Source organism: Entelurus aequoreus, linkage group LG26 (assembly GCF_033978785.1).
Source record: "Entelurus aequoreus isolate RoL-2023_Sb linkage group LG26, RoL_Eaeq_v1.1, whole genome shotgun sequence".
Taxonomy (NCBI): Eukaryota; Metazoa; Chordata; class Actinopteri; order Syngnathiformes; family Syngnathidae; genus Entelurus; species Entelurus aequoreus.
The window spans coordinates 16,257,928-16,281,946 of record NC_084756.1 but is presented as its reverse complement, the minus strand read 5'-3'; the positions used below and the strand labels follow the sequence as shown (position 1 = coordinate 16,281,946).

General features: G+C 41.2%; 1 protein-coding gene across 2 annotated transcripts in view; it reads right to left on the bottom strand.

Annotated features, from left to right (window-relative positions):
- Window positions 1-24,019, bottom strand: part of cntn2 (contactin 2) — a 72,020-nt gene that overhangs the window by 44,610 nt on the left and 3,391 nt on the right. For both annotated transcript variants that reach the window (XM_062037613.1, XM_062037614.1), the window contains exons 2-11: window positions 23,475-23,576; window positions 16,046-16,187; window positions 10,465-10,640; window positions 8,340-8,435; window positions 8,040-8,252; window positions 5,039-5,141; window positions 3,032-3,213; window positions 2,804-2,940; window positions 1,276-1,405; window positions 1,038-1,188 (exon numbers count right to left, since the gene is read on the bottom strand). In XM_062037613.1, the coding sequence (XP_061893597.1) occupies window positions 1,038-1,188; window positions 1,276-1,405; window positions 2,804-2,940; window positions 3,032-3,213; window positions 5,039-5,141; window positions 8,040-8,252; window positions 8,340-8,435; window positions 10,465-10,640; window positions 16,046-16,187; window positions 23,475-23,547 (1,403 nt within the window). In that variant the 5' untranslated portion in view covers window positions 23,548-23,576. The remainder of the gene's footprint in view (window positions 1-1,037; window positions 1,189-1,275; window positions 1,406-2,803; window positions 2,941-3,031; window positions 3,214-5,038; window positions 5,142-8,039; window positions 8,253-8,339; window positions 8,436-10,464; window positions 10,641-16,045; window positions 16,188-23,474; window positions 23,577-24,019) is intronic.

Here is a 24,019-nt window from a genome sequence, read left to right as displayed (position 1 = left end):
CATAATAACTTAAAAATACAACTATGACAACTTCCGATAGTTTTCTTTGTTTTACTTCGGCCCAAAATGGAACATGCACATTCTGAAAATTTACATATCGCAAATAATCCTCTTGACAACAAATTAGTTGAAAATTCTGAGAAAAAAATCTGTGCAGTTTCAAAAACACCATGAAGAATACAACGAATTTAGACTTAATCTCAGTGTCTCTACAAAGCAATTAAACTTTAAGTCACAGACCATCTAGGATTGAACAAAAAACAAAGCATAAATAAAAACTCTTTTATGTATCAACTATCTCATTTGTCATTTCCACATATTAATTTTGTGCTAACAAACCATACAAACTGAGGTAGAAACTTATCAAGAGGGTTGAGTTACTCCCTGCCTTCTAGGCATCACTGTGTATTGATAGAAAAATAAAAGCTGTGCAATGTGTGAACATTTTCAACAAACCAACAATAAAAACTTAAGAGACTGACAGTATTGCAGTAAATCACACACTGTTCACTTTCTTAAAATTTGCACAGAAAACATTATATGTTACAGAACTATATCAATGTGCAGTGTCTCATGCAGCATTTTAAGTGGGGTTACCAATAGTTTATTTTACTCCTGTTTGTTTTACGTTGGGCCGAGGGGGAGGAGTTGCAGCCCCGCTTTGTGTACCTCTTTCTTGGTGTACTTGTATATTTGCTTGCGTAACATAAATACTATTGAGACATCTGGTGGACAAATTTAGAACAGCAGTTTCTTTAATTTAAAAATACATCTTAAATTTTACACTTAGCAAACTCGTCTCGCGGGCCGCATTGACCCTGTTCGCGGGCCTGATCTCCCCCCTGATTTAAAAAAGAATAATGTAGAAGATTAGAATTGTAATACAAAAAGAGAGCCTTCATTCAAATCATGCAAACTTTCTTGAAACTGCCTATGGAATTAGAATAAAAAATAGTTAGCAACCAGAATTAAAAATAGTAATAAAAATTAGAACCAGAATCATTCCAATTCAATTGATGCCCAACCATTATAAGTACCTGCTACTGTTGGTGAGCAGCTCTGTCCCGCGACTCCAGAACAGGCTGGGCTTTGGGGCAGCTCGAGGGCGACACTCGATCATCACTTGTCCCCCTCTAGCCGCAGGGATCAGTTTCCGCACAGGGTTTAACCTAAAGTCTGGGGCCTGAACTGGAGTAGGGACAAGGTGCAAAATGAAGTTGATCTTACATGTTTCTTTCTGACATTTGATTTGGTTGACAGCTGACTTCATCCCACCTTGAACTCTGAGCTCAGCAGTGGAGTAGATGGTCCCATGCTTGTTCTCAGACACACACTGGTACATCCCGGAATCTTCCAGGGCGAGGTTGCTGATCTTGAGCTGAGCTCCATTCACTTGTACTCTTTCCTGGGGAGTTCACAGGTTCGAAGGTATAGACACAGCAAGAGTGTTAAGGGGGCATACTTAGTGAAAAGAAACAATTATGTTCTTTCCACACATTGGAAATGCAAGTACAGTGGTATCTCAACAAGTATTTTTAGCAACCAACTGTCTCTTGACTTTTTGTCATGCTTGAAGTTGCGAACATAATTTGAGTTACGGGCCTCTCCACTGTCAGTTGAACTAGTGACTGTCCAAGGATCGACACAATCCTCCCCTCCAACTGAGAAAGTTAGTGCGAAGGAGAAGAAGCGGATGACTGGATCAGAGGAACATGTCCTATCTGTTAGCCGACTCGTCGAGTCCCTGTAGCCACAACCTTTCAAAGGATGGATATTTATCCATGAAAATAAGGATAAGCTGCCAAGGCTGTTTGACATGTTTCAGTTTTTTCGGTCTCCTGACTTTACAAACCGAACGATGAAGCATTACCAGTAACTTGAGGGTTGCAGGTTCACTCCCCGCCTCTTGCCATCCAAATCATTGTCGTTGTGTCCTTGGGCAGGACACTTCACCCTTGCCCCGAGTGCCGCTCACACTGGTGAATGAATGATGGGTGGTGGTCGGAGGCGCAAACTGGCAGCCACGCTTCCGTCAGTCTACCCCAGGGCAGCTGTGGCTACAAATGTAGCTTACCACCACCACCAGGTGTGAATGTGGAGTGAATGATTGGTTCTCACTTCTCTGTGAGCACTTTGAGTATCTAATAGAAAAGCGCTATATAAATATAATAATAATAATACCTGGGATTTATATAGCGCTTTTCTAAGTACCCAAAGTCGCTTTACATGTTAAAAACCCATCATTCATTCACACCTGGTGGTGGTAAGCTACTACTAACTAAATATAAACCATTATTATTACCTTAGGTACACAAACTTACTGTCAACTCTGCCCTCTCTGGTACATTACTAAAATGGTAGGACCGGTACTTTTCAGAGGCGGTATAGTACCGAATATGATTCATTAGTATCGTGATACTATACTAATACCGGGATATCGTACCACCCTAGTTCTAACTTATATCTGTCAGTAAACTCCATATGAAAGCACTAAAAACTACACCATTGCTGACGGGGAGAAAACGCAGTTGAAGTGGAGGCACGTAAATAAGACCCACAAAATGGCACATCCTAAAGAGACGGTCAGAAAGCGGCTTAAAAATGGTCTGTAAAACATAATCTATGAAACATTTGACCAAAACACCACCATTACATGTTATGTAGACCACAAGTAAGTGTTTTAAATGTATGACAAAGGTACCACTGTATTATTATTATTATTATTATCACTACAACTAGTGAGTGTGCCATACATATACTGAGGCATAATTTAGCCATCAGCAGTTACAGGACCAAAACACACCTGTGTAGTGAGAGGCTGCCCATTACGCAGCCAACCAATGGAAGGTCTTGGTTTACCAGAAGCCACACAAACCCATTGAAGCTCTGAACTGATCTCCACTTCCGAGTCGCTCATCACCTGCAACCACTCTGGCTGAGCTGGAGAGAAAAACGTGACACGGACAATAGAGTTGCAAGAGGAAGAAAACAGAGCAAAACGTGAGTGCAAAGAAAAGCCGATTAAAAAGACCTTGCACGCTGATGCGGCCCTGGTACACATCAACTCCCTGCGAGTTGGAGGCTTCACACTCGTAGACGCCTTCATCGTCAAAAGAAAGGTCTGGCAGGATGAGAGTGGGACTAATAGCACTAGATCCTGCCTTGGACGGCATTAGTCCATCCACCTTTCGCCATCGCAGTTTTGGGACAGGACTACAAGAGGAAATATAAAAAGATTAAATAATTAATACTGTCACATGTTTTTCTAATTGATGCACACTGGTGTAACTTGTTACTGCTGTTGTACTGGATATTGACTATTAAGGTAAATCTAAGTATATAGGAATGATCTAGTCATGTATATTTATCTCCAAACCCCGAAAACCAGTGAAGTTGGCACATTGTGTAATTCGTAAATAAAAACAGAATACAATGATTTGCAAATCCTTTTCAACTTATATTCAACTGACTAGACTGCAAAGACAAGATATTTAATGTTTGAACTGAGAAACTTAATTTTCTTTTGCAAATAATCATTAACTTAGAATTTAATGGCAGCAAAAGATTGCAAAAAAATTGGCACAGGGGCATTTTTACCACTGTGTTACATGGCCTTTCCTTTTAACAACACTCAGTAAACGTTTGTGAACTGAGGAGACCAATTTTTTAAGCTTTTCAGTTGGAATTCTTGCTTGATGTACAGCTTAAGTTGTTCAACAGTCCGGGGTCTCCATTGTGGCATTTTAGGCTTCATATTGCGCCACACATTTTCAACTGGAGACAGGTCTGGACTACAGGCAGGCCAGTCTAGTGCCCGCACTCTTTTACTATGAAGCCCCGCTGTTGTAACATGTGGCTTGGCATTGTCTTGCTGAAATAAGCAGGGGCGTCCATAATAACGTTGCTTGGATGGCAACATATGTTGCTCCAAAACTTGTATGTACCTTTCAGTATTAATGGTGCCTTCACAGATGTGTAAATTACCCATGCCTTGGGCACTAATACACCCCCGTACAATCAAAGATGCTGGCTTTTGAACTTTGCGCCTAGAACAATGCGGATGGTTCTTTCCTTCTTTGTTCCGGAGGACACGATGTCCACAGTTTCCAAAAACAATTTGAAATGTGGACTCGTCAGACCACAGAACACTTTTCCACTTTGCATCAGTCCATCTTAGATGAGCTCGGGCCCAGCGAAGCCGGCGGCGTTTCTGGGTGTTGTTGATAAATGGCTTTGGCTTTGCATAGTATAGTTTAAACTTGCACTTACAGATGTAGTGACGAACTGTAGTTACTGACAGTGGTTTTCTGAAGTGTTCCTGAGCCCATGTGGTGATGTCCTTTACACACTGATGTCGCTTTTTGATGCATTACCGCCTGAGGGATCGAAGGTCCGCAATATAATCGCTTACGTGCAGTGATTTCTCCAGATTCTCTAAACCTTTTGATGATATTACGGACCGTAGATGGTGAAATCCCTAAATTCCTTGCAATGGCTCGTTGAGAAATGTTGTTCTTAAACTGTTGGACAATTTGCTCACACATTTGTTTACAAAGTGGTGACCCTCGCCCCATCCTTGTTTGTGAATGACTGAGCATTTCATGGAAGCCGCTTTTATACCCAATCATGGCGCCCACCTGTTCCCAATTAGCCTGTTCATCTGTGGGATGTTCCAAATAAGTGTTTGATGAGCATTCCTCAACTTTCTCAGTCTTTTTTGCCGCTTATGCCAGCTTTTTTGAAACATGTTGAAGGCGTTAAATTCCAAATGAGCTAATATTTGCTAAAAATAACAAAGTTCGAACGTTAAATATCTTGTCTTTGCAGTCTATTCAATTGAATATAAGTTGAAAAGGATTTGCAAATCACAGGCGGTAAAAAAAGGGATGGATGGATGTATTCTGTTTTTATTTACGATTTGCACAACGTGCCAACTTCACTGGTTTTGGGGTTTTGTATCTTTTGTATTCTGTGACATTCTTTTGTAGACAACCTTAGTTGATAAAAGATGGAGGACAAGGGTTTAAAAGACACTTACTTCCCATAGGCAAAGCACTCCAGCTGGGCGGTGTGTCCTGCTAGCACGTAGGTCTCTGCAGGAAAGCGAACTTTGATGTTTGGAGCAGACTTCCTTTGATTGACTGAAAACAAAAAGTTTTACATGATATGATTGGCTTTCAGTAATTATATACAGCGTGGTGTAAAATTCTGCAAAATATGTTGCCTCACGAATATTTCTAATAATGCACACTATGATATGTATTCAAAAAAGAACACCACTGTTTTATAGACTCCCCGTATATCAAAACAAACAATACTTCGCTTATAAATATGCTCATCAATAACAACAATATTCAACTATTTTATGTTCTAAAAAGAACAGCGGTGGCACGCAGCTTTCAAGTATAAAAAACAAACAATATTGTAACTATTATTCTTTCAGTATTGGTGTTGTTTATTTTATCCCTACAATGTACCATAAAAAAGAGGTGCAATCGGCAAATGACCCCCAGGTCACACTTTGACTTCCTGGAGAAATAAGTAAAGCAGTGGTGTTCAAAGTGTTGCTAAGCGACAGAAGAGTGTCTCTAAGTTGTGTTTTCTACTGTAGCATTTATGAAAGTGATAAAGATAGGGTTGCACGCTTCTGCAGGTTTTCTGCACAATCCCTGGGCTTGTGGTAGCGGATCTCTCCTCTCTCGCGTGGCAATTACTTTCGTGATCGCTTGTATTTGATTAGGAATTAAATGCATGATGCACGATACACCTCTCTTTCACTTTTAATATGTTCCTCTACTCGCTAAATATAGCAACAAAGTGGCTAAAGTGCATCAAATATATTTTTTGCTACGTCTTTGGCCCCTTCTACACTCAGGTTATCCAGGCTATATCCTAACTAGCCTTATCCTTGTCCACACACACACGATGCCACCGTTTAAGACCCCCTGCCCCCTTTGTCCGCCGGCGCAACGCGACTTAGTACGCATGCGCGGAAAAAAATGCGCGCGTCATAGTTACCTCTGGCCTGGAAGTGTATCCTTACCCTGTGTTTCAATGTAAACTATTGCCACATTTCTCTTAACAGTAAACCTTGCTTGCATCACCATCAGCAGCTGTTAGAGTAGCCCTATTGTAGTGAATCACACCTGAGCCATCATACATGAATCAGGACGTGTGTAAGTAGACAATGTGATAAAGAACATTTTACAACAATCAATCTAGGGATCTAGATATCTGGTCAGGACACTGTGCTTGTAGGCTGAAATTGGCGGTCGTACTTGACAGCTGCAACCATTTCATGGCTTCACAATAGTTATGAGTACAAAACTAGACGTTGAGTAATCGCTTGACATAGTAGCTGAGTAGAATCACAGCTGACCTGGACATTCGAAAGTTCTCAAAGTTCACAACACAATCGTTGACAAACATATCCCACCAGGCTGCCGTTCTTCCAGGCTTTATCCAAAACCGTCGCTCAACATTGCTATGCTGAGATGTGTTGTATCCCAAATAGCTGCAATCGCGCGTTTCCTTCTCTTAAGGTATTCATGTGTGATTTCCACAAGCGTCTGTTATGAAGCTGGCTGTGGCACGGTCTTTCTGACGTCAATTCCTGTGTGGGGCGCGGTCTTTTTGGCGTCACTTCCTCTCAGAACTCAGTTTGTAAACGATCGATGAGTCCATACAAAACTAAGAGCCGGAGATTCAAGAAATACACGGCGCAAAATTATCCAAGGAGGGGCACCTTAAACGATGGTTTAGTGTGGCTGACACGGGGCTTAGGCTAAATAATTATTCGTTTAAGGAGTTATCTGGCTTAATGTAGACAAACCAGGCGCGTTTGAGGTGTGTTGGGAAGCAGAATTGCACCACACCTATGGTTATGCTACACTGACACACTTCCATTATTTGTTTATGATAAAGGGTGAACCGAAAGCGCCAAATTTTGCGTTCATTACAGGCTTTCACAACTAAATAAATATATACAGAAACACTGGATATCTTTTTTTAAGACCGCAGGCGCAGCTCGCCGAGGAAAAAGTGTTGTGTAGTATTCGGTACCAACGATACTAAAAAAATAAGGTTTTGATTAGGGATGTCCGATAATATCGGAATGCCGATATTATCGGCCGATAAATGCTTTAAAATGTAATATCGGAAATTATCGGTATCGGTTTTAAAATTATCGGTATCGGTTTCAAAAAGTGAAATTCATGACTTTTTAAAACGCCGCTGTGTACACGGACGTGGGGAGAAGTACAGAGCGCCAATAAACTTTGAAGGCGCTGCCTTTGCGTGCCAGCCCAGTCACATAATATCTACGGCTTTTCACACACTCACAAGTGAATGCAAGGCATAGATGGTCAACAGCCATACAGGTCACACTGAGGGTGGTGGTATAAACAACTTTAACACTGTTACAAATATGCGCCACACTGTGAACCTGCACCAAACAAGAATGACAAACACATTTCGGGAGAACATCCGCACCGTAACACAACAGAACAAATACCCAGAACACCTTGCAGCACTAACTCTTCCGGGACGCTACAATATACCCCCCCACCCCCCTTACCCCCTACCCCTCCTCAACTCTCACCGCCCACCCAACCCCGCCCACCTCAACCTCCTAATGCTCAGTCAAGGAGAGCATGTCCCAAATTCCAAGCTGCTGTTTTGAGGCTTGTTAAAAAAAATAATGCACTTTGTGACTTCAATAATAAATATGGCAGTGCCATGTTGGCATTTTTTTCCATAACTTGAGTTGAAGTTGTTCTCTTATTTTGGAAAACCTTGTTACATTGTTTAATGCATCCAGCGGCGCATCACAACAAAATTAGGCATAATAATGTGTTAATTCCACAACTGTATATATCGGTATCGGTTGATATCGGTATCGGTAATTAAGAGTTGGACAATACCGGAATATCGGATATCGGCAAAAAAGCCATTATTGGACATCTCTAGTTTCGATGTATTTTTTGCGTGTTGGTATCGACTTATTATCAAAATATCAACCCTACGAGCTCGTGTCTTACCATCAGGAAGCACATTCAGCTGGTTGGCTTTGCTGAAGGTGCTCTTGGTGCTGATGTCCATGTTGATGGTCGTGAAACAGAAGTAGCTTCCAGTGTCGTTAGGCTCTGCTTTGGCCAGATACAGGTTCCCTGTTACCTGGGATACAAACCAGCGACCGTCATCTTTCTTGATAAAGTTGGGGAACTCATTGAGGAACCAGCGGTAGGACAGAGCTATAAAGAGACATGGTTGGATCAAAAGAAAATCTCTACACACAAAAAGGGAGTATGCAAAGGATGGACAACAGTGTAATGGGATACCTGGGTAATGCGGAGGCGGCTGGCATGCTAGGAAGGTGCCCTGGCCTTCATAAGCTGTTTGAGGACTCCTGCTGTCTGGGGGGAAGTCATGAAGGTCTAAGGTAAAGAAAGATTATAAATGATAAATGGGTTATACTTGTATAGCGCTTTTCTACCTTCAAGGTACTCAAAGCGCTTTGACAGTATTTCCACATTTACCCATTCACACACACATTCACACACTGATGGCGGGAGCTGCCATGCAAGGCGCTAACCAGCAGCCATCAGAGGCAAAGGGTGAAGTGTCTTGCCCAAGGACACAACGGACGTGACTAGGAAGGTAGAAGGTGGGAATTGAACCCCAGTAACCAGCAACAAGATGACAATGATTAAACATTGATGCAAGTTGATCAATCCGCCTGACTGTGACTTAGATCAGCGTTTCATTGTTGGGCTGCAAGCGCCCCCTAGAGGGCCACCAAAGATATCTGTTTCTCAGCTGGGGTTCATATGGGCCGCAGCGGTTCTCACTTGTAATACACTTTTCCACCACTTGTGGCAGCGATGACAATATCAAGCAAACCGAAGAAGTCTGAACTAAAGTCATAGGGAAGTTTCTTAATTGCGAAAAATATGACTAAATAGATGGGAGTTATTATTTTAACACTACATAATTGGATACACATTTATTTTTAATCAGTTATTTATGAGTCCCATCTTATGCAGAATATTTGGTTAGTTCTTATTTTTCAAATCAGCCTGACCTAAACGTAAGAATGATGTGTTAAAAAAATACCGTATTTTCCGGACCATAGGGCACACCGGATTATAAGGCGTACTGCCGATGAATGGTCTATTTTTTTTAGAGGAGTCATATTATTATGATTTTCTTGTGGTCTACATAACATGTAATGGTGGTTCTTTGGTCAAAATGTTGCATAGATTATGTTTTACAGATCATCTTCAAGCCGCTTTCTGAAAGTCGCTTCAGGATGCGCCGTTTTGTGGGCGGTCTTATTTACGTGGCTCACCTTCGGCAGCGTCTTCTCCCCGTCATCTTTGTTGTAGCGGTGTAGCGTGCAAGGACGGGAGTGGAAGAAGTGTCAAAAGATGGAGCTAACTGTTTTAATGACATTCAGACTTTACTTTAAATCAATAACGGAGCAGCATCTCCTCATCCGGAAACACCGGAAATGTGTCCCGTGAAAAAACGTCAGAAACTCTTTAATAACTAAAGTTCCTTGAGTGAATAATGTAAACTCACTACACCGCTATGTTTTAGCGTTTTCATGGCGAGTTTACTGACAGACATAAGTAAGAACTTTACACTACTTTATATTAGAAATGGCAAAAGCGGAGGATGAATGTCCCATAACAAGAAGATAGAGAAAAAGAAGAAGCTTATTGACTACGGTGTCGACACGGACTACAAAGGCGGACACGCGCAATTTTTCAGGATTTATGCAGATCCCAAATACAGACCAGCAGGTACCATAAGGTGGTTTTGCAAATTATTGCAAAACAAAACGCCAGATAATGTCTTACCTTATACACACACCATAATAATACTCGTATGTTGAAGCACATCAAGCGGTGTGGCTTCATAGCTTACCAAAGTCGTACTAAAACATTTTGATAGATTTTTGAGCGCCGTGTGCAATGTTCTATATTTTCAATGGAACATATAAAATGTTGGTGTTGTTTACTTGATCTCTTTATCTCTTATGTTTGACTGTCATCTACTGGTCACACTTATCATCACACCATATACCAAATAAAATAGCTTTGAGGTGGGTAAGCTCAACCAAACTTATGGCTTACATGAGGCTCACCGGTTTAGGGCGCACTGTCGAGTTTTGAGAAAATTTTTTTTTTTAAATGCGACTTATATTCCGGAAAATACGGTCATAGTCTTTGTGATTAAAACATGGTTTCATATCATTTGACAAGGTTGTAACCTGTATTTAGGTTACATAAAATTATTGAATATGATAAAATCAAGAGTAAGATTACTAATTCAGTTTGAGTGTGTCCCACCCGGGCCGATCTGTACTGGAAAAGTTGGGCCCTGAGGTCAAAAAGGTTAAGAATCCCTGACTTAGATCATATGAAGCAACAGAGCAGAACATGTTCTTATTTTACTTACAGCCAAATTTAAGGATGGCTGCTCTGCTGATGATGGTTCCGCAGCGGTTGATGGCTAGACACTGATAAGAACCTGTGTCTCGACTCCATTCTGGCCTGCTGATCACCAGGTTGCCAGCAACCAGAGTGTAACGGAGGTCTAAACCCAACGGGACCTCGGTACCATTCACCAACCACCTGTATTTCAAACATAACATACAGTATTTATATGTAGCAAAAACACTGTAATATGAAACTACAATATTACTAGTAGTACTGAAAAAATTATTATAAGTCCAGATGAGTGGATTAGTGGTTAGTACATCTGCCTCAGTCATGTTTTTTGTTCTATGGGTAAAAACATGCCATCGAATCATCTGTTTTCTACTGCCTGTCATGTTTTTGTACAGACAAGGTGTACATCCTGTACTGGTCAGCAGTCAATCACAGTAGATATACAGTACAGTATATGCACACACTCACTGACATTTATACTGTCAATGATATGCAAACCATACACAAAAACGTGCACGTTATGTTAATTGTGCAAAAAAATAGGCTTGTTAATTGTACAATAAAAACATGCATGTTATGGTGTAATTGTAAATTAAAACATGCATGTAATAGTGATTGTATGATTGAAACACACATGTTATAGTAATTGTATGAATAAAACATTGCATGTTATGGTAATTGTACAATAAAATCATGCATGTTATCGATTCACATCCAAATTACGAGCCTTATTCATCCCGATTCTAAATCGATTCATAATTTATTTATTTATTTTTCTTATAATAACAAATTTAAAAAAAGGCTTTTTAAGGCTATCTCCATGTAACCAGAATAAGCTTTACTAACCTTTAATCTGTCTTAAAAAAGTTTCATTATAACTATTATATCAAAGACTGTGCACTTAAAGGCCTATTGAAACCCACTACTACTGACCACGCAGTCTGATAGTTTATATATCAATGATGAAATTTTAACATTGCAACACATGCCAATACGATCGGGTTAACTTATAAAGTGCAATTTTAAATTTCCCGCTAAACTTCCGGTTGAAAACGTCTATGTATGATGACGTATGCGCGTGACGTCAATCGTTGAAACTGAAGTATTCGGACACATTGTATCCAATACAAAAAGCTCTGTTTTCATCTCAAAATTCCACAGTATTCTGGACATCTGTGTTGGTGAATCTTTTGCAATTTGTTTAATGAACAATGAAGACTGCAAAGAAGAAAGTCGTAGGTGGGATCGGTGTATTAGCGGCTGGCTGAAGCAACACAAACAGGAGGACTTCGAGGTGGATAGCAGACGCGCTATCCGACGCTAGCCGCCGACCGCATCGGTGATCGGGTGAAGTCCTTCGTCGCACCGTCTATCGCTGGAACGCAGGTGAGCACGGGTGTTGATGAGCAGATGAGGGCTGGCTGGCGTAGGTGGAGCGCTAATGTTTTTAGCATAGCTCTGTGAGGTCCCGTTGCTAAGTTAGCTTCAATGGCGTCGTTAGCAACAGCATTGTTAAGCTTCGCCAGGCTGGAAAGCATTAACCGTGTATTTACAGGTCCATGTTTTAATAGTATTGTTGATTTTCTGTCTATCCTTCCAGTCAGGGGCTTATTTATTTTGTTTCTATATGCAGTTAAGCCCGATGCTATCACGTTAGCTCCGTAGATAAAGTGTTTCGCCGATGTATTGTCGTGGAGATAAAAGTCACTGTGAATGTCCATTTCGCGTTCTCGACTCTCATTTTCAAGAGGATATAGAATCCGAGGTGGTTTAAAATACAAATCTGTGATCCACAATAGGAAAAGGAGAGAGTGTGGAATCCAATGAGCCAGCTTGTACCTAAGTTACGGTCAGAGCGAAAAAAGATACGTCCTGCACTGCACTCTAGTCCTTCACTCTCAAACATATCCGGAGTTCTACCGACTTTTTCCCGTTGAGTATCATTTTCTTATTTGCTGCCCATTCATCCAGCCTTTGTGCCTCCTGGCACATCGTTGTGTCTGACATGATGTTGGATATGGGGATCGCTCTCGATAGCCCAATGTCGTCTGCATATCCGACATCAAGGGTGTCCTCAAAAACAGCATCCCGGGTGGCCATGTAAAGGAGGAAGACATATGGGGAGACAACACCCCCTTGTGGCACCCCAGATGTAACTTCAATCCAGGGGCTGTGAGCTCCATTTGCCACCACTCTCTGTCTCCTTCCTGAGATGTAACTATGTAGCCAGGCTGTCAGATATGGGCACAGTCCTAGGTCCAGTATGTTTTGCATCAGGATCCCATGGTCAATTACATCAAAAGCTCTCGACATATCTGCCAACAGTACTCTCACCATCGTTGGTTTGGAATCGGTTTCGGTAAGCCAGGTGTGCATTGCCCTGACTAGAGCCGTTGTAGTACTGTGCTTAGGCAGATATGCATATTGATTTTTACATACGTCAAGCACTGTTGGCATAAGCTTTTTCAACACAAAACGTTCTATTGTTTTCCCCACACAAAAAGTTAGTGAGATAGGACGCCAGTTTGAGATTGAGCCAGGGTCTTGGCCTTTGGGTATGGGGCAGACATTTGACTCCTTCCATACATCGGGGACACACCCCTGTTGGAAAGAGCAGTTGGCCAGATGTGTGATGACCGGTGCCAGGTCCTCTGCATGTTCTTTCAGCAGCCAGGTGGGAATGCCATCCGGCCCACTTGCTTTCTGGGGGTCCAGCCGAGTGAGGGCTAGCTTCATCTCACCTATGCTACAGATGTCACTTGGTGTAGCTCTTGGTAGGGGATAGACACAATAGGGCATTGCTTTAGTCCACGACTCCGCAAAGAAGTTGTTCAGGGCTTCTGCAGTTTTGTCCTCTTCAACTTCTTGTATTTTGATTATTCCATCAGTTGATGATTTAGCGCGTCCTAGTCCTTTATTTATATAGTCCCACCACTCTTTGGGGTTCTTTTTCTTTAGGTTTTGCATTTCATTTTTATAATATCTAGTTTTTGCCTTGCATATAAGTCTTTGGACGGAGTTTCTGATTTCTCTCCATTTTCCCACTTTACCCCATTTATTGTGGGCTTTTTGTCTTTTCTTTATAGCCTGTTTTATTTTCTCTGTCATCCATGGTTTGTCCGCATTTGTAATTTTTTTCAGTCGCACAGGCATGCATATGTCCATTGCTGTCTGGATATAGTTGTTAAAACTTGCTGCTTTGGCAGTGACGTCCACAGCCTCATAAACAGCAGACCAGTCAGTCATAGCAATGCATGTTGACAGAGCCTCTTTTCTTTCTGTGGTCACTAATCGAGCCCTCCTCCTCTTCACCTGTTGTTTCTGCCCTGTTGTATTCACTGGGCTCAGCACCAAGCACTTGTGGTCGCTTGCACCTAGGGGGGCAAGGGTGGTTGGGGGGCTGTAGAAGTTAGCCATGTTTGTAAAAATCAGATCTAGGGTGGCTTGCCCACGTGTATGACGTTTAACTATCTGCCGAATATCGGGGTGGGAGGAGGTCAGCATTTTTGTGGGCAATTTATTGAAATCCCCACAAAAATCAATCAATCAATCAATGTTTATTTATATAGCCCTAAATCACAAGTGTCTCAAAGGGCTGTACAAGCCACAACGACATCCTCGGTACAGAGCCCACATACGGGCAAGGAAAAACTCACCCCAGTGGGACGTCGGTGAATGACTATGAGAAACCTTGGAGAGGACCGCATATGTGGGTAACCCCCCCCCCTCTAGGGGAGACCGAAAGCAACGGATGTCGAGTGGGTCTGACATAACATTGTGAAAGTCCAGTCCACAGTGGATCCAACACATCAGCGGGAGTCCAGTCCACAGCGGGGCCAACAGGAAACCATCCCGAGCGGAGACGGGTCAGCAGCGCAGAGATGTCCCCAACCGATGCACAGGCTAGTGGTCCACCCGGGGTCCCGGCTCTGGACAGCCAGCACTTCATCCATGGCCACCGGACCTATGCAACTCCCCCTCGCAAGGGACAGGGGAGAAGAGGAGAGAAGAAAAGAAACGGCAGATCAACTGGTCTAAAAAAGGGGGGGTCTATTTAAAGGCTAGATTATACAAATGAGTTTTAAGATGGGACTTAAATGCTTCTACTGAGGTAGCATCTCTAACTGTTACCGGGAGGGCATTCCAGAGTACTGGAGCCCGAATAGAAAACGCTCTATAGCCCGCAGACTTTTTTTTGGCTCTGGGAATCACTAATAAGCCGGAGTTCTTAGAACGCAGATTTCTTGTCGGGACATATGGTACAATATAAAAATAAAATATAGCCCCATATGGGGGGAAGACGCTTTAATTGTGTCTATGGTGGTTATTAAATACTCCAGGACTTGGTCCTGGCACGATTTTTTATCTATTGTACCATATGTCACGGCAAGAAATCTGTGTTCTAAGAACTCCGGCTTATTAGTGATTCCCAGAGCCCAAAAAAAGTCTGCGGGCTATAGAGCGTTTTCTCTTCGAGCTCCAGTACTCTGGAGTGCCCTCCCGGTAACAGTTAGAGATGCTACCTCAGTAGAAGCATTTAAGTCCCATCTTAAAACTAATTTGTAGACTCTAGCCTTTAAATAGACCCCCCTTTTAGACCAGTTGATCTGCCGTCTCTTTTCTGCTCTGCGCCCCTCTCCTGCGTGGCGAGGTTATCAGGTGACCACAGATGAGACGCTTGCTGTTCAAAGTCGGGACCCGGGTGGACCACTCATCTGTGCATCAGTTGGGGACGTCTCTCTGCGCTGCTGACTTGTCTCCACTCAAGATGATTCCCTGCTGGCCCTACTAAGGACTGGACTCTCACACTATTAACTAGATCCACTCAACATCTATTGCACCGTTCGGCCAGGGGGGGGGTTTCTCACATCTGTGGTCTCCTCCAAGGTTTCTCATTGTATCCCATTGGGTTGAATTTTTTCTTGCCCTGATGTCGGATCTGAGCCGAGGATGTCGTTGTGGCTTGTGCAGCCCTTTGAGACACTTATGATTAAGGGCGATATAAATAAACTTTGATTGATTGATTGAAATAATACATTGCAAAAATCGGTTTGAATCGAGAATTGATTATAAATTGAATCGTCACCCCATGTATCGGATCAAACTGTTAGGTGCACAAAGATTCACACAGCTAGTAATTGTATATTGTAATAAAAACATGCATGTTATAGTAATTGTATAATTAAAAAAACATGTTATAGTATTTGTATAATAAAACCATGCACTTTATGGAAACTATAATATAAACATACCTTACGTTATGGTAATTAAAAGATAAAACATGCATATTTAAGTAATTGTATAATAAAAAACATGCATTTAAAAACATGTTATGGTAATTGTATAGGGTAAAATGCCCCATTTCTCATGAGGACAAACCATAAAGAAAAAGGATGATAGACAGACAGATCCATTCATCCATCTTCTAATGCTTGTCCCTCAATTTCATGAAACTCTTCTCTGAACTATTTATCTTTAGGTGCAGTTACAATTATTACAGGAAGAAGTCAGTCAAGTAAGTATACTGTACTCTTCCTGTGGGAACTCAGGAAGTGATGAGATTAACTTTAATGGATTGTGTTACTTACCTGTAGGAGGCAGCTGGACTGGCCCTGGCCTGACAGTTGAGAACCAGCTTCCCTTCACTCAGACCTTCTGGATAAATGACACTGTTTGGCTGCTCTTCAAACACTGGTCCACTGTCATGGCCCGACACACACACATCCCCACCTGAAAGAAACGCACTCCCTCTCAGAAACGCTGACAAGTCACACCACACAAAAAGTGCCCAGAATACTGTTCAGCAGTCTGAGAATAATCCCAGTCAGCTCTGATCCATGATAGATGGCAACATAAACAAAACAACCATCCATCCTGCATCCAGCAGTCATTATTAAACACGGCTGATAATGAGCACCAGAATAAGAGCACTAGAAAAGAGGCTAGGGTACTGTGCAAAAAAACTAATAAACTGGAATAATGTGCAACATGTGGATTGTCATTTTCCAACGTTTCCAGGGTGTGAGTACTTTAGGTTTTTATATGGATTGGATTCGATTCCCCCCAAGATCTGCTCAGCAGCATATAAACCTGCAGGGGAAATATAGCAGCGACTTGGGGGAGGATTTTGTAGAAGATAATTTGTACAGGAAGGAATGTTGAACAGCACATCTGTAGTGGAGTTATTTGAGTTTTTAAGATAAAGAAAACTTCATACAGTATTTCCCAACACAGACATAACTATGTGCTTGTGCTGTACCTGACTGTGCCAGTGACCGATGCAAGCGGATAGCGGGCTTTCTCTATACTGGGCTTGGTGGTAAAATAGACTCCAATCAAGCATGCAGCAAGACAGAGTGAGGAACCTAACACTAATGTCCACAGCATCCTTCAAGATTTGGATTTTAGGGCCATAATCTCAGCCTTCTCTGCAAAGGAAACGAGGAAAAAGTGCTCATAAAAGGACAATACTGTTTTCTCTATCCATGGTGCTGAATGTATGAGATTGTGTAGGGCAGGGGTGTCAAACTCATTTTAGCTCAGGGGCCGCATGGAGAACCATCTATTCCTACGTGGGCCGGACTGGTAAAATCATGGCATAATAACTTTAAAATACAACTACGGCAACTTCAGATTGTTTTCTTGGTTTTACTTTGGCCTAAAATAGAACAAGCACATTCTGAAAAAAGGACATATCACATATGATCCTCTTGACAAAACAATTCAAGTTAGTTGAAAAATCTGCGGAAAAAAATGGTACAGTTTCAAAAACTCCATGAAGAACACAATGAATTTAGACTTAATCTCAGTGTATCTACAAAGCAATTCAACTTTAAGTCACAGCCCATGTAGGATTGAACAAAAAACATAAGAAAGCATAAATAAAAACTCCTCTATGTATCAACTACCTCATTTGTCTTTCCACTGTTCACTTTCTTTGAATTTTCACAGAAGAAACTAATTTTCACAGAACCATATCAATGTGTCTCATGCAGCATTTTAAGTGGGGTTACCAATTGTTTATTTTACTCCTGTGTGTTTTACGTTGGATCAGGGGGGAGGAGTCCCAGCCCCGCTACTGTGTACCTCTTGCTTGGTATACTTGCTCGCCCCAATATAAACAATTTGCTTGCCTAACAGAATTGCTATTGCGACATCCAGTGGACACATTTAGAAAAACAGTTTATTTAATTTTAAAATGCAGCTCAATTTTACACTGACTCATCTCACGGGCCGGATTGAACCTGTTCGAGGGCCTGATCCGGCCCACGGGCCGCATGTTTGACATCCCTGGTGTAGGGCAGGGGTGTCAAACTCAAATAAAGAGTGGGCCAAAATTTAAAACTGAACAAAGCGGCGGGCCAAGGTTGAACAACTTAATCTTTTAATAGGGACCCAAACAACTTTTGCATTGAATATTGAACAAGCAAGGCTTATATAACTTTATAGTGACATGCAAAATCGAGTTTCAAATAATAATAATAATCCCAGCTTCACTCGGGCGGAAGGCGGGGTACACCCTGGACAAGTGGAACATATACACTGTACATATAAATTCAAAAATAGTTGTAAGTAGAGAGTAAGTTAGTAGCAATAACCAGTGCTCCTTTCTGCTAAGCTCAGCTGCACTGCAGTGCTCAGACGGCCCCATCTAGCAGCATGGGAGTGCTGCGAGTCTTTAACAGGACAGAGATGGATGCACTTGAAATGACAGAAAATATATCCCTGCCAAAACCAAAACTGTGTAAATTGACAAATAGGAGACTTAAAAGGGCTGTTTGCAACATTTACGAAGATGCCTGGAGGGCGCCAACTTTCCAATCTCAGGGCATTCTGTCGATCACAACTGGACTGTGACCAGAATGTTTCTAACTCCTGTTATTTGTTGGAGGCTAAATTGCAAAATCTTTTAGGAATGGTTGAAAGGACAGTGTTGTATGTGAGAGACAGGTGGTGTCGCAGACCACCTCCTCTCTGTTCAGGGATGGTTTTTCAAGACAGTGAGGCAACTTCTACTAGGGGATCACACCATGCAGGATAAGTCCACACTAAACCCAGAACATATTTTCCTTATGCTGGAATGTTGCCTTAACACTAAATACTTTCAATTCATGGGAACGTTTTACCGACAATGGCATGTACCATGGCACAACCATCATGGGATCACCCAATGGTAGCAAACCTTTACATAGAGGACATGGAAAAGAGAGCTCTGAGCTCTTAAGGGAACAGCACCAAATATGGTACAGATATGTGGACGACACATGGGTGAAAATCAGTAACCAAGAAGTGCAAGCTTTCACCGAGCACATTAACCCAGTGTACAAAAACATCAAGTTCACACGTGAGACTGTCAAAGACAGTAAGTTGCCTTCTTTGGACTGTGATGTCCACACTGGAGAAAACAGGGGCCTCCATACCGGGTTTTACCAAAAACCCAGACTTACCGATCAATACCAACTTTGTGACTCACACCACCCACTGGAACACAAAAATATTATCATTCCATATGTATCAGGTCTATCTGAAAAACTCAGAAGAACAGAGGAGGTGGTCTGCGACACCACCTGTTTCCCACATACAACATTGTCCTTTTTACCATTCTTAAAAGACTCTGCAATTTAACCTCCAACCAATAACAGGAGTTAGAAAGTTAGAAACAAGGTGACCAGTATGCCATTTTTGCCTGCCTTTGTTTAAAACTCAATGGAATGCTTATGCGGGGGATTCAGACTATTTTGGACTGGTAGTAGTCGATCCACAGCGATCCTTCTGCCACACAATACCTCAATGCTAACGAGAGAAAATTACACATCAACGACTGTCGTTGGCTTTGACAGTAGGATTGCTCGATTGCATCAAATCAGTGGTTTTTCTCACTACGATAGGGCAAAACTATCCTTGCCCAGGCACACCCTGCTGGTTTTTCGAGTACAAACATTTGGGGTTTTGGTACCAGCCGCTAGACTAGATCTGACACCAATCTAAGTCTATGAGCATGAACTGATGAAGCCTACTCGGATGAGATGCAAAACATCTTCTAAGACAAACCAAACAGTCCAGCTGCGATCGACTGAATGCCCTGAGATGACAATGACTTGAATGAAGGAGAACATTCATAGACAACTTTCCAATGTATTTTACACAGAACATCTCACCCTCTTACGGCTTATACGTAATAGGGCTGCAACTAGCGATTATTTTGATAGTCGATTAGTCAACGATGATCTTAACGATTAGTCGACTAGTACACATATTTATTCGCTCTAATTTTTCTATTGACTTCTAAATGTAGCTTAAGTTATTTTGGGCATGTGCATACAAACAACAAAGATGATTAATTATTTCATAAATATTTATTTATATTGTAACTGTGCTGCTCTTTCAGCGGTTACAAAATCAAACTTCCTCAAAAAGAAAAGCATTTTGTGATGTTTAAAAAGCTGCACACTGGTATATTGACTATGGATTAACTCTTGGCAGTTAAAGAACTCTAGTAGAGTCAATGCGAAGAATTCTATAATTCATTCATTCTTAAAATGTTGCCTATTTATTATTTTGTATGATTAATCTTATGATACCTCCTCATTGGTGCCTGTCTGTCTCTCTCTGTGTGTGTTCACATCTGTTCAAGTGCGCTGCTTTAAAACGTACTTGAATTGATGTAGACCAGGGGGTGCCCACACTTTTTCAGCAGGTGAGCTACTTTTCAAATGACCAAGTAAAGGTGATATATATATAAATATATATATATATATATATATATATATATATATATATATATATATATATATATATATATATATATATATATATATATATATATATATATATATATATATATATATATATATATATATATATATCTGTCAAAGTTAACGCGTTAACTATAAGTTCCTTTAACGGCTATCGTTTTTTAATACGCGATTAACATTTTTGACCCTCGGCCTGTTCCGTAGTCTGGGGAAACGTGCAATGGCGTCCAATTACTGTTGAGCCACAGGTTCTAAAATAGCTTGCAGAACTGCACAAAGAAAGGAAGACCTTATGGATATCTCTGATCCAAAGCCATGGCAAGATGTAAATCTCTGTTGTTTTACGGTTCTCTTATGTATTTTAAAATGTATGTCTTAATGTATTATTTTTGAAACTGCTCTGTGACATGTGCTGTTGACCTCTTGGCCAGGTCACCCTTGTGAAAGAGATCTTGATCGCAATGGGTTTTCTTATCTGGTTAAATAAAGGTTATATTATATAAGTCTTTCTCCGGACAAGACAAGACAACTTTACCTTCAATCGGCGTGAGACGACATCGTTGGAACGAACGCTGAGCGCGCATTGCTGCTTGGAGGGAGGAGACGCTTCAAGTCCGTGTTTGAATTAACGTTAAGTGCATTGAAAACATCAAATGTAGATTGTTACTCAAACTGCTTTAGTAAGATGGAATATACGCTAAGCAGAAACAAAGACGGTAGAGAGGAAGTCCAAAGTCACTTTTATCGGAGATTTTCGTCAAAAAAAGTTGATCCATCGCTGTTATGCAGTACGGCGGGGACAGCGTGGCGAAGTTGGTAGAGTGGCTGTGCCAGCAATCGGAGTGTTGCTGGTTACTGGGGTTCAATCCCCACCTTCTACCATCCTAGTCACGTCCGTTGTGTCCTTGGGCAAGACACTTCACCCTTGCTCCTGATGGCTGCTGGTTAGTGCCTTGCATGGCAGCTCCCGCCATCAGTGTGTGAATGTGTGTGTGAATGGGTAAATGTGGAAATACTGTCAAAGCGCTTTGAGTACCTTGAAGGTAGAAAAGCGCTATACAAGTATAACCCATTTATTTATCATTTACTGTATAGGAACGGGTAACAAATCTGGTACTTTGACACTGACCGAATCCCGCTGGACCTACCATGCAACAATTCGCATAAAATCCAACGGTGCCATGTTTCGGTACCTGGGTTGCGAGTGACGTCATATCCGGTATCAAGTTTGCACATGTTTTACTACACGCTGGGCCGATAAAACGATATCAATATATATCGCGATAGACACACAATCGATATCAATATAAAATGCATTCGTAAAAATATTCAATATATACCTGTATTTATATTTTTTGGTCGGAAGAAACCAGAAGCAAAATTTGTTTCATGAGGTCACTCATGCTTTGGTAAACCGAGCAAACAGGAAACAGGAAGTGTAACAGAGCAATAGGAGTGACATGCTAAATGGCAATCATGTAACAGTATCAACTACAGAGTGTTACACATTTCCTGCTATACGGCTCCCAGACCGTAGTCGAGGAGCGCAGGGGAGACGTTCTCTCCAGGGCCGATATTTTCGTCGAGGGTAACACCCTTCACTGTACCCGACAATGGGTCTGCTAAGCTCCGCTTTCGGGACGAAATGACGAGGACGTCGATTCATGGTTTATTTCTGCAGGGCACAACCAGACAAATTGCCCACTCTACTGCTGCTGCACGCTACCGCTTGCCCTCCTCACTCTTCCACTCACTCACTGACATCACTCACCCAACACACTACCGTTCTTAAAGAAGCACAAACCCACATACGCTACTCTCATCACACTAGTGTGGTTGTGCTGTCTTTCTGTCTCACTGTGGATTCTCTGCAGGTAGTGAGAAGAGAAACTTTAATATCTTGATATATCAACACAATAACAGAAACTTGTCTTTAGCTTCCCAAAGTAGTCTGTGCAGCATTCAATAGCTTATACACTACTGCCATCTAGTGCAGGGGTGTCCAAGTCAAGGCCCGCGGGCCAGATCTGAATGACCTAAGGCTCCCGGGATGATATTTGATTAGTATTAGAACCGGCCCGCAGGCCACAGCCGCCTGCTGCTGTTTTGCACGCACCAATACTCCATCAGTGTTGGCGCTAGGAATTTTCAAAAAGGGGTCCCAGGGACCCCATCAAGTTATAAAAATGGGGTCCCACTTTTTGTAACCGTTTTGAAAACAAATGATTAATGTATGCATTATCCTGTTATATCTCACATTCTATATATATTGTGTTTTGGAAAAAGGTTGTCATAAATGTTACTTGATTCATTAAAAAAAATAATACAAAAGAAAATACAAAAGAAAACACATTTTTATGCATATGTACATTTATTCAGTTATAAACATTCATTCACTTTTTTTTTCCTTCATGGATCTAAATTTTACCGCTGCCTGTATTTTTTTCTATATTTTAATTGTAATATTTTCAGAATGTGTTTGTTCTATTTTTGGCCAAAGTAAGACAAAGAAAACAATCTGAAGTTGTCTTTGTTTTTTAGTTATAATGCCATTATTTTAATAGTCCGGCCCGCGTGTGCACAGATTTTCCTCCATGCGGCCCCTGAGCTAAAATGAGTTTGACACCCCTGATCTAGTGTCTCAAATCTGCAACTACCTTCAAATCTACTTTAATTATTTTATTACCTTAGCCGTGGTCATCCTACCTGCCTACCAGACACTCTCTCTACTGATAAATAGCATCCTTGGTAAGTTGAAAAATGTTTTACTGTACTTATTGGCAGGCTTAAATAAGTCATAAAATGTATCAATAATTATCGATCAATAAAAAAACCGTATAACATGATAGTTTTCGGCCATATTGCCCAGCCCTAACGCAAACCTTTAGTACATATGGCCCTTAGTGTCATACCTGCAAATGGTACTCAGAAATGTCATAATTAAACAAGATATAACAACTCAACAACAGTTATCATAATTAGCTCATTTTTAAATATCCCGAAAAAATGTTTGATTTTATGATAAAAAACAATTACTATTTACTATACACACACAAAAGTAATGAAATTGGTACATTTGAGGAGCGATATCGATACCCAGCTACTGGGTATTGTTCAAATGTGAACCAATGGCTCACCAATGTGAGCCAATAAGACAAAATATACAATGACATCATACTTAAACTGCCACACCCCACCACCCTGATTCCCCCCTATAGCAGCAAATAGATTATCAAACTGGGGGGGAAAGACTGAAACTTGCCTTGAGCCTTGAGAGAAATCCAGCTGAGGACCAATAATGGTAGCAAACTCTCCATCTTGTCAGTCCTCCTCATGAAAGCTCAAACCTGACAAGATGTGTCCCCTTTGTAGCAAACAATAAAAAAAACACAGATTAGTTGAAAAGAAAAACCGATACAGTACGTATGGAGAAAATTAAACAAGACCAGAATCAATCAGGGCATGTTTGATTTTATTAATTATTCATGTGGAACTTATTTCCTTAGTTTGAAAATAATAATAAAATCGAAACAAAATTATTTCACACAAAAGCTGAGTTATGCTCACTACAATGTTGGGTTATTCCAGACCCAACTATTAGGTTGCGCAATTTAGCGCTCCTTGACCCAATAGTTGGTTAAAAATGATACATTTTACTTTTGGTTTGTCCTACTCCTTCCCAACTACTGATCAAAATTATTTTTATTCCATTAAAATATACTCAATATCAAGTTATGAGGGACATTTTTTTTTACAAGAATTGCCGTGTATGGTCATAGTCGAGGTCGCATTTTACAGGATGCAGAC